At 44.6% G+C, this 10,950-nt stretch overlaps 2 protein-coding genes across 2 annotated transcripts; one reads left to right on the top strand and one right to left on the bottom strand.

The window, feature by feature from the left end:
• Positions 1-732: 732 nt before the first annotated feature.
• Positions 733-1,854, bottom strand: MCTS1 (malignant T-cell-amplified sequence 1 homolog). Its single transcript, XM_064699441.1, has 4 exons — positions 1,701-1,854; positions 1,493-1,645; positions 1,131-1,433; positions 733-1,045 (listed from the first exon to the last, which is right to left on the bottom strand). The coding sequence occupies exons 1-4, from the start codon at positions 1,709-1,711 to the stop codon at positions 964-966; spliced, it is 549 nt and encodes a 182-aa protein (XP_064555511.1). The 5' UTR covers positions 1,712-1,854; the 3' UTR covers positions 733-963.
• A 514-nt stretch (positions 1,855-2,368) lies between these two features.
• LOC135440306 (nuclear exosome regulator NRDE2) lies at positions 2,369-6,153 on the top strand. Its single transcript, XM_064699401.1, has 3 exons — positions 2,369-2,569; positions 2,629-3,296; positions 3,889-6,153. The coding sequence occupies exons 1-3, from the start codon at positions 2,482-2,484 to the stop codon at positions 6,094-6,096; spliced, it is 2,964 nt and encodes a 987-aa protein (XP_064555471.1). The 5' UTR covers positions 2,369-2,481; the 3' UTR covers positions 6,097-6,153.
• Positions 6,154-10,950: the final 4,797 nt, after the last annotated feature.

Raw genomic sequence — 10,950 nt, 5'->3', positions numbered from 1 at the left:
GCGTGCTATGCGACAAATGCTGACAGCAACTGAAACAGAAAACAATTTCTTTTTACGTTGCTGCTGCTGCTGCTGACGTACAATACATGCACACATTTAGGCGTACGTACGTCACACGCACTTGCAGATGAACCGTTACTTGCGCATGCGACTTGAACATTAAACGCGCGCTCTCACGTGCCCCAAACTATAAGGTTTAATTAAAAAAATATATGTATGCTCTGTGAGAATTATGTGCCTACGTCACAATGCTTGTGTGCTGTGGCCAATTTTTTTATTTAGCTAGCTGCCAATTTGATTTTACAATCTATCGTTTTGTATAACATACATACATGTACGGGGCGCTTGAGCATATGTATATACATATTCTTTTAGCTTTGTCCCAGCATAGCAGCAGGAATTGTGACGTCACGTTTTCTTGTTTCAGCAGGAGCAGCGCAGTATGTTTGCAATGTCAAACGTTGTACTTTCAACAGCTGATTTGTTTGTGCTGGCCAATTAATTGAAAAATCGATATTCACATGTTAAATTGAACGCATCCTGTGCACACAGAATAAGTCAGAACGCTAATACGAAAATCGGCAGGAAATAAGGTAATTATGTTAAAAATCGGATAGCTTGGAAAACGGTGCATTAACTCCGCCCTCGCTGCAGCCCTGATTAGCTGCACGTCGTGGCACTTGCCACAGGTGGTTGCGTTGCAACATGCAACAAATGTCGAGTGCGCACGCATTTTGGCTTTTAAGTGCAATTATTTAATTGTATGTATTTCGAATTGATTTAAAATAGTTTAACTGACGTTTTTAAATTACAAAAATTATTTAAATACAATCGACTTTGCATATGCAAAAAATAAAAAAACCATTCTTTTGCTCTCGAAGACTAAGTAGAACGAGTGCATGGCGAACGCGGCTGCAGCTCCGATACTAGCCATGCCCGGCGTGCTGTGCTGTGCTGTGCTGTCTACTTAACGGGTTTCGATTTCCAGAGGCCGTCGTTGAGAAAATGATACGTCTCAATGCCGATGCCTTTGTTGACTTTTAAACTGCATTTGTGTAAAACAGAAAAAGGATATATGTCGATTAAAGCAGCTGCCGAATGCCAATGGATTACCATATGCACACACTTACATATCTTCTGTGGAAAGCGTCAGCAGGCCAATGGCCAGCGCATGCTCTTTGCCTTCGGCCATAATGGCAACCACTGTGCCCTTCTCCGCTGGCGTCATGCAGGCGCCCGGTGACGTTAGGCCGGGACACATGACATTGGCGCCACTTAACACAAATCGTATGGCACCCTTATCCACCTGCTGCATGATCACAAAGTATGGGAATTTATGCAGCAAACGCAACGTGGGCATCCATGGGCCATCCCGGTGCCTAAAGAATACCTGCTCGCCGCCACCATTTAGCAGTAGCTCGATGTGGTCGTGGCTAGGGCATAATCAATTGAATCTTAGTGCTTGAATTGATCTGTCTGAGTCATAACTTACCATTTTGCAATGCGATATGAGTCCTTCTTGGGCAGTATTAGATCAATGTGCGTTTCCAGCTTTGGATATGCCTTCAATAGTTGGGCTCGTATGCCTTTCTGTACGGACGATTTAAGCTGTTGTATCGATGAGACGCTGTCCTTTTCCTCGAATCTATATATCCACAAATGTTAGTTGCCAAAAAAGCGGCTGCTTGCTTTATACATACTTTTTGAACATTTTGCGAAATTTGCTTTAATGGCCGCAGCTGGTTAAATGTGGCCGTATATCGGCACGAGCAGTAAGCGAATTTGACAAAACACCGGCGCTGCCACACGCTGTAGCGATGTGCAATATATTGAAAATAATCGATATATGAACACTTTGTTATGCAATTTTTTTTTCGATGTTTCGTTTTTTGCAATCGAATATTTAGCAATATCCATATATACAAATACTCTCTTAATAGGTCGCTCATTCGTTGATTAGCTTTTTAATTAGCTTAAGCTTCTGATATCTGCAAGCTGCATTTACCAATAAATAGTTTATTTTATTTGCTATTTGCTTATTAATTTCTTTGGGCAAATATATAAAGCGTTAATAACAAAAAATAATTGAGTAAATATTTTGAAAAATTCTTTCAGGAATTTTAAATCTAGTGTTCTAATAAACTGCGAATGCAGATTTCAATTATTGAATAATTAATATATATAATTGTTATAATAAATGCTGATGACCCGTATTATTATGGTTTTGCAGTGGTACGAATAAATACAATCACTAACCAAAGATACAATGTGATACAATGTATGCCTTGAACATTCGATAGCTATCGATATTTCAATACTGCCTTGCATAGTGACAGTCACTCTCATAATTGCCTATCGATACTCTTTCAAAACGTATTCGAACCTGATGTTTTATTCCTTTGAGATTAACACAAACTGTTTATCTAAATTGTCTTAAAGGATTCCAACGTCAACGACTTAAAGTGTTTTCCTGTAGTCAATATGTCGCTTTTTCCGGCATACGGCGATGGTGAGCAAAAGTTGAATCCAAATGTCGTGAATGCTGCAGTGCAGCAATCGGAAACAGCTGGTAATGTGATTTGTGCTATTTATTGTGAATTATGTTTATTCTACTGGCACTTTTTACAGATTCTGTCAATGTTGATATAATTAAATGGCAGACCAATTGCAGCTACGAGCTGCCAGCGAAAGCTGCGGATAATCTGGACTCGACTAGTGGCTCCGACTCCGACAAATCCGATTCCGATGCCGGATCCCATTCTGGCGCCGATTCGAGCCGATGCTCCTCTCCTACCCCCAAGCCGAATAATGCCATTACACAGCGCCCGCTGGAATTTAATGCCTCTGTCGAATTCTATGTGGACAAGTCATGCAATAAGCGACACGATAAATGGGACACGCTGCCGCCACTGTCGCGGCCAAAGTACATGATCAGGATGCGCCGCTTGACAGACCCAAGTCGCCAGCGGCCAATTCAGCGCAAAGTGAAAAAGCGTAAACGTCTGAGCAAGAGCCTCCAGCCCGGCGCTGAGCCAAAGCTGACCACGGCAGAGTTGGCGGCAAAAATGCAGCGCATACAAGAGCTCAATACAATGGTGGCCAATCATCCGCAATATTTGAGCAATTGGATTGAGCTGCATCAGCTGCTCGGACAGAATGTGTCCAAAAGCAATCGCCTGGCCGTCGCCGAGCAGCAGTTGCACAGGCTGGAAACAGCGCTCGAGCATCATCCCGGCAATGAGCAGCTGCTGCAGCTGTATGTGGACACAGCGAGTTCCACGTATCCAGATAGTCAGGTCGGTGATGAGATGAGAGACTGATTTCCATAGCCATATATATAGCATAAAAATATTGATTGATTGACAGATTGATTAACCGATTGACTGATAGACTAATTGACTAAATGCTTGATCTACCAATAAGTGCCTGACTAATTGATTGACTGACTGATGAATGATAAATTATTTGACTGACTAACTGATTGACCGACTTTATTTGCCTGCCGGTCTGATTGATTGAACACTGACTATTAAGTTCATTGAATAACTGACACGCTGATTATAAAACCGACAGACAGATTGATTAACTGATAAGTTGACTGATTGATTGATCGATAGACTAATTGATGAATTAAACAACTAATTGATTGATTAGCTGACAAACTAACTGATTGGCCGACTGATTAACTGATTGATAACAGTTTGTTTAACTGATAAGCTGACTGATTGATTGATCGACAGACTAATTGATGAATTAAACAACTAATTGATTGATTAGCTGACAAACTAACTGATTGGCCGACTGATCAACTGATTGATAACACTTGACTGATTGACTGAGTAAATATGTAATTGACTGATTGATTGACTCAATTTACTGCCTTCCCAGGTGGCCACCAAGATCGAACAGCTGCTGGAGCGCACACCATACGAGTATACCCTGTGGACGGCCCTAATAATGACCACCCAGGGCACCATGGCGCGCTGCAATGTGCCGGATGTGCTGCACATATATGAGCAGTGCATGCGTCGCATGCATCTGGGACCCAAGGATAAGCGCCAGCACACGGATGAACTGATGCTGAAGCTCTTTCACAACTGCGTCCTCTTTCTGCGCCAATCAGCGAATTATGGCCACATGTTTTCGCTGCTGAAACTGGCGCTTGAACTGAATTTTCACCATCTGAATTTCGAATGCTTTGAGGCGTGCGCGGCGAAGGAGACGCCACTGGTTGAATACGAGGAGCTGGTGCTGCGCTCTGGCATGCCCATGCCAGAGATATGGACACGCATCGAACGTTTGCGGCAGGCTTACAATTTTCTGCCCTATCCACAGTTGCGTCGGGGCCAAATGGTGCTGGACGGTGCCGTGGGTCTCGATCCGCAGCGCTGCATCTACACGGACGACGTCTGTCACTATATATACCCATTGAAGTCCATGGATAACACAATGCAGCTGCTGCTGCAGACATTGCAGCTGACCAAGCTGCCATTTGTGCGCACCAATTGCCTGGCGGAGCGGCTGTGCGCGCGCATCGATCAGATCGGTGACTCGGAGGCCATTGAAATGCTGCTCGCTGGCTTGGCCGACCGCTATAGCTATGGCGTTGGCTGTGCGGATTACACCAGCGGCATGCTCCAAATGGCGAAGGAGCTGTGCGTGAGTCCCAGCTTTATGCCGCACGTGATTGGGCATGAGCTCTATGTGGATTGCCTGGGCCAGCTGCTGCTCAAATGCAGCGCAGCCTTTACGACACCCGAGGACAGATCGAAACGTTTGGTCTTTCTGCTGCTCTGGTTCCGTTTCGAGCGCTTGCTGCTGTCGCTGCACAAGTTGGCCGGCAATCTGACGTTGGAGCACGGACGCCAGGCACGGAAGCGCATGCGACAGCTGTTGGCCCAGCCTGACAATCGGGACATCACCTGCCTGTTCACGGAGATGGCCATGTGCGAGTATGAGATGGCATCTAATCCCGAGGAACTGCAGCGCTGCACGCTCATTTTCGAACGCATTCTGGCCACATCTGGCACAGACTGCATGGATGTGGAGCGGCTGCAGGCGATTGTGGTGCGCGCCGAGATGCTATTGGCGCTGCAACAGCCCGAACAGGCGCTGCACTTGCTCAGCTGCCTGGCGCTGCAGCGGCGCACAGACTGCGACGATGCGTCCATTGCGTTGGAGTGCAGCACAGTGCTAACGTATAGCCGCCAGCTGTTGGATGCTGCATTGGCCGCAGCGTCGGAGCAGGGTGCTCAAGCGAAGCAGGCCATGCCTCTGGAGGATTACTTTATGCCCAATCGATTGTTGTTGCTGTTGCGCGCCCATTGCCTGCTGCTGTTCGTGCTGGACAAGGCACAGGCAGCCCAGGAGCTGTTGCAGCAGCTGCTTGACCAGCCGCTGTTCGCCCTGGAGCCGACTCAGCTGGAGCGTACGCGCTGCCGTCATCTGCGGGAGCAGCTGCGCGAACTGCAGCTATTGCTGCTCCAATTGCCGCGCACGACGAGGGCCACGCGTGGCCCACAGCTGGTCAGCATGCTGGAGCAGTCGCTCGACGAGTTTCCACGCAATTTGGCGTTTCTGCAGCGCTGGTCAACGCTCGTCACGCTGCCCTGGTATAAGCTGCGGGCACGGCTCGTCCGCACAAAGGCGGGCATATTGGCGCTGCTTCATTTGGTCATCGCGACGCATTACCGCTTCGTCCAGCAAGCGGGCAAGTCCGGCGACATTGATGAGGATCTGCAGCGGCAGCAGCGTGCGCATCTGGTGCACAATCGCTTGCTGAGCATGTTCGAGACATTTCTGCCCAACAATCCGCATCGCTCCAGCATTGAGGCCGAACAGTATGCGATCCTGCGCCGCAACTCCTTGTATTGGCGCCTCTATTTGCGCTGCCTATCCACAGAGCGGACCAGCTTTGAGCGGAGCAAGCGCTGCCTGCTGATGGCAATTGACGAGTGCCCCTGGGACAAGGCGCTCTACATGGATGGCGTTACCTATGTGCCTCAGGAGTTGGGCAATCTGCAGGATGTCATGACTGAAAAGCAGCTGCGCATTTACGCGCTGCCCGAGGAGCTTAGCGTGCTGCGCGAGGCATAAGACTTATGTAGATAAAATCAATTCTATGTACATACAATAATAAATGTAGGCTAATTTTTTACTTTGCTTTAATTTGAATAACAAATAGTCGTTTATTAAATGTCGATAGTTTTGTCCAATATTCGATGAGTTTCCAAATATTTTAATTTCGATAACTATGGCAATCGAATATTGCACCGAAGTGCGTTTTAATACATTTATGCCATAAATACTGACATGCTAAAAATCCCAAAAAGTATTTCCACGATCAATTCGCAATGTAACGTATATATGTTCTAAAAACTTAATATTGTTTAATAGACGGCGAACTAAACCATAAAAGTTGTTGTTGTTAACACTTAATAGGATAAGAAATGCTGTTTTCATAAACTTAGCTGCTTGGCTCGATTTTTTTGGCTTCTTTGCTTTTGGCGATTTGTAATTAAAAGTGTGTGACCATGCAGCCGTAAGAACTGATACTCACGACCAACAACCAATGCACATGCTATTAGCTTTAACAGAGCTGTTAAATATATATTTAACATAAAGCTCAAGCAAGCAAAATTATAATAAAAATAATACAAAAGCAAGATAAGGTTTTATAAGTTAGTCATTTAACTAAAGTCAATGTGGACATATGGTCGATCACGCTCAATTTGGGCATAATAAGAGCTTGGCGAAAACAAAGTTAAAAAAAAAACGAGCAAATCTACAAATTTGAATAATCGAATTGTAAACAAAATCAAAAAGTAGTTATAAAAGCATTAATTGATAACATGCGTGAAAAAAATTTAAAAGCTATATATATAAAGCGTTGCATACTTCTGAGGATTTCTTAAACATTTTTAATTTGTCTTCCACAACTGTTTAAAGTATAGTCAACTCATAATTGTTATGTTTATTTTGCGCATCAATTTTATATTTAAAAATATTAAGCGATAAATAAGCGATCTTTCCTTTTCTTTATTTTTTTCAAACCGCCAAACCGTTATATTCATAACAAAATAAACAGGCAAACTGTTAAGGCCGGCAGTTTCTAGTAAGATTTGGTATTTTTTAGGCTCTTTTGGGAAATTAAACAAGCTTAAAATACTAATTATAACGTAAATGCTATGAATATTTAGAGAATATTTAGAGCCAATTTAGCAATTAATTTAAGTTTAATTAGGAAAATGTTGTTTTCCAACTTGAAGCGCCAGCAGCTGCAGCAACGCTTTGCCTCTTACAGCGCCCACCGTATAAGAGTGCGCGCGCGGAAGCCAGAGCAAAGTTCAAAAATATTGCGTATACGCCATGCAGTCAAAGCTCACAAAGCTTGCGCTCAAGTTGGGCAGAAAACAAAAACAACTAAACCCAAAACATAAGCAAACCCGAAACCGAAAGCTTGAGTGAGCTCTTGGGCCAAATTATCTCAGCTGTCTGACATGTACGCCCCCGCATCCTGGCCAAAAAAGTCTGCTTTGGCCGCGTTTGGGCTTGAAGTCCCGCTGCCATTGCCAATTGCTGTGTTGCCGCCTGTCGAGTCAATTGACAGTCGTCGCTAGTCGGTCGACAGCAGTCCAAGACCAAAGACGTTGCCGTCGCAGATGCTCGCGGCGCAGTCAGTTCATTTATAGTAGCAGCAGCAGTAGCGCGAATTTAAAAACGACGTATTCAATTTGCCCGCAGGTAGAGAGACTCAGCTGTAGGCAGCTGATGCAGCTCATACTTAATACATGTGTACATAAATCTTGTGCATACATTTGTAAATACATTGTATTTTTATGTGTGCGTTTTGTTGCACGGCATGTCTAGCCTGTTGTGTAAGTGTGCGGGCAGCGGCAGCAGCAGCGGCAGCAGCGGCAGCAGCAGCAGCAGCGTCAGCTTCGAGCTTCAAAACAGCGACGTTGGCGCGTACGCTGCTCTGCCGTTGCGAAAGCTCAACGGCAGCGCTCTCCCACTATGCCGCGGCGTAGTTGTTGTTATAAAAATAAAGAAGACAACAAATACAAAAAGTAACAAAAAAACTATAAAAGTTACAAAATGTACATAAAGAAATTAACTTCAAAATGAAAGTTGTGTCGTGTGCGTGCGCGCGTGTGTGTGGGCGTGCGTGCGTACGTGCGTGCTTTTCATGTTATCCTTTTAGGCAAGGCTTGACGAAGCGTCAAAATTTCGGTTTCTTCCGCTCTCTGTTGGCGCCCACTTTGCTCTCTCAGCAAAGTGGTACGCTTTGCTTAACGCTCGCTCGTTTGCACGCTCGTTCGCTCTCTCTCTTTCTCTTTCTGCCTCTCAGACTCGCTCTCTGCCGAAGCTCGCTCACGGCAGCGGCCTAGCTGCTTGGGCTGCTTTGGCTGATTAGTTTAGTTTGTGATTTCAATATAATTAATTTCTGTTTCTGTAGCGGTTTGTTCGGACGTCGAACGTACGCTCGCTCGCTCGCTCGCCCGTTCGCACGCTCGCTTGTTCGATTGCTGGCTTCGCTTCAGCTTTAACTGTTGTGTTTCAGTTTCTGTTTTCTGCGTTCCGTTCATCGTAGCCGTCGTCGCCGTCGTCGTTGTCGTCGTCGTCGTCGCCGTCTTCGCCGTCGTTGTCATTGTCGCCGTTGTTACATTTTTTTTGTTATTGTTTCGGCTTAGTGGCAACCGCGCGCATCGGCATCAGCATCATAATCGAAACTCAAAAATCACAATTGGAATTGGAATCGGTATCAAATTCGAAAATGTGCAACATGAAATGATCGAAAATCCTTTCTTTTTTGTTTTTGTTTTGTGAATGCACCTGTGCCGGAGAGATGGTGGGGTTAATCAGCTGAAGAAAGCGCCATCTTGCGTTTGAGAGCGGCTGCAACAAATGTTCGTTCTGTACCATCAGATTACAAACAAAAACAATAAAACAGCAACAGTAAATTTACATGTTTATATGTATGTATATGATACATATCTATGCATATATATGTGTCTTGTACGTGCCCATGTGCGGGTTTGTGTGTGTGTGTGTGTGTGTTAATTTTTGTATGGCAGAAACAAGCCCAAAATTAACATATTAATGAATTTCCAGTTTCATTTTTTTGGTTTATTTGCTTTCGGCTCGTATTTTCGAATTGCTTTTCATTTTCCATACATTTATTTATATAATTTCTTCACATACATGTATATACAATGTATATTGTACATTTTTTTGAAAATATTTATTTATTTATTTATTTTTGCCGCCAAATCAATCAAAAGCAACAAAGAACAAGAGATTAAAAACAATGGGTAATATCAACAGTAACAACAGTAACAATAACAACAACAACAACAATGAACAAAACGCACTCATTAAAAGTCTAATAAAGTTTTTTCGGTTTTTTATTATATTTGTTGTTGTTGTTCGTTTTCAAGGTTTTATTTTTCATTTTTGTTGCTGTGCGTGTGTGTGTGTGTGTGTGTTGTCTGTGCCGCTCGTATATTTTTTTTTATTTCGTTTTCGTTCGATTTTCTGTTGTTAGTTTTTGGTTTTTTTTTAATGGTGTTTCTGCTTCTTCTTCATCATCTTTGATTCGAACGCATGTCAAAATGTCGTCGCGACGCCAGCGTCTAAGCCAGCGGCGACTGCGACGCAGTGAGCACGTTTAAAAAGTTATTAATTTTCATAATAATTAACGTTGCGCATTTGTTGCAAAATATTCAATACAACAACATTCCCACACACACACACACACACACACACACACACACACACACTTGAGCACAGCTAAAGTTTTTATATTATTATTATTTTGTTGTCTCCTCGAACACGACAAAATAATTGCTGACGTCGCATCTGCCGCCGTCGCTGCAGCTGCGACGTCGCGGCGCGTCGCCTCGCGTCTCGCATACAAAACAGAGCGCCGAGCTGAGAGAGGCGAAGCTTGTACACGCATACAGCAAGTGCTTACCAATACCAGCGCAGTAGCAGCAGCAGCAGCAGCTGCTGCTGCTGCTAAAAGCACAACACGAAATATCTTACCTCCCCGTTGCCAAACACACACAAAACTCACACAGTGCAGAGCCTGCAATGTAAGTGCAGATAAGCGAGTGAGTTGCGCTTAACTGCAAGCTCAGTCAAATGCGCTCTCCCACTCTCAAATGTTCAGCTCAAGTAGAAGCATTCTCTCAGCTGGCAATTTGCAGTTATTATCATTATCAGCATCACTAAAATGAACTGAGCTTTCGCAATCTGATCTACAAGTCAACGGCAGCAGCAGCAGCAGCAGCAGCAGCAGCAGCAGCAGCAGCAGCAGTGAGCGGGAGAGCGAGAGAGAGTGAGAGAGAGATGGGTAGCAACAACAAGTGTTCCCTTAAATTCGTTGCACAGATTACGCATACGCAGCGTGAGCCGGACTGCGAACTGCAGACGATCGCTATGTAAACAACTAATAACGAAAACAATGTTATGCAGTAGCAGCAACTACAACAACAGCCACTACGACAGCAACAGTGATAGAACGTGCTAAATTGAGTAACAAGAGCTACTTACATACATACATACATGCAAGCATACCAGCGTACGTATACGTACTGTACTCTCTCTGACTTTGTATGAGTGCAAAGCTATTTTTGGTTTGGCGACGGCAACGGCAACGGTGACGGTGACGGTGACGGTGACGGTGACGGCGACGGCGACGGCGACGGTAATTTGCCAGCAGCAGCTACCACCTGATGGTGCCGTCGACGTCGCCGTTGGCGTCAACGTAGCAGTCGACGCTACAGCTAGTCGTTAGGCCAGGTCGAGGCAGCCCAGCAGCAGAGAGCACACAAACTAAAGAGAGTGAGCGAGAGAGGCAGCCCTATTGACAGCAAAGCACCAAAAAAATCAAGAAGAACAACAAAAACAGCGCGCAATTTTCTAAATGGTTTTTCGAAGGACGTT

This window comes from Drosophila montana, unplaced genomic scaffold (assembly GCF_035044405.1).
Source record: "Drosophila montana isolate Dmon_TW-CO22-7 unplaced genomic scaffold, ASM3504440v1 contig_920_1, whole genome shotgun sequence".
Classification (NCBI taxonomy): Eukaryota; Metazoa; Arthropoda; class Insecta; order Diptera; family Drosophilidae; genus Drosophila; species Drosophila montana.
Note: the sequence above shows the minus strand (reverse complement) of the source record. Positions and strands in the feature narration are given on the sequence as shown.

What these genes read in the sequence shown, in the direction of transcription:
- MCTS1 (XM_064699441.1), bottom strand. An exon ending in TCATATCGCATTGCAAAATG is followed by an intron (nt 1,434 to 1,492) that starts GTAAGTTATGAC and finishes ATTATGCCCTAG; the next exon opens with CCACGACCACATCGAGCTAC. An exon ending in ACGCTTTCCACAGAAGATAT is followed by an intron (nt 1,046 to 1,130) that starts GTAAGTGTGTGC and finishes ACACAAATGCAG; the next exon opens with TTTAAAAGTCAACAAAGGCA.
- LOC135440306 (XM_064699401.1), top strand. Translation starts at nt 2,482, where the DNA reads ATGTCGCTTTTTCCGGCATACGGCGATGGTGAGCAAAAGTTGAATCCA. An exon ending in GCAGCAATCGGAAACAGCTG is followed by an intron (nt 2,570 to 2,628) that starts GTAATGTGATTT and finishes CACTTTTTACAG; the next exon opens with ATTCTGTCAATGTTGATATA. An exon ending in CCACGTATCCAGATAGTCAG is followed by an intron (nt 3,297 to 3,888) that starts GTCGGTGATGAG and finishes CTGCCTTCCCAG; the next exon opens with GTGGCCACCAAGATCGAACA.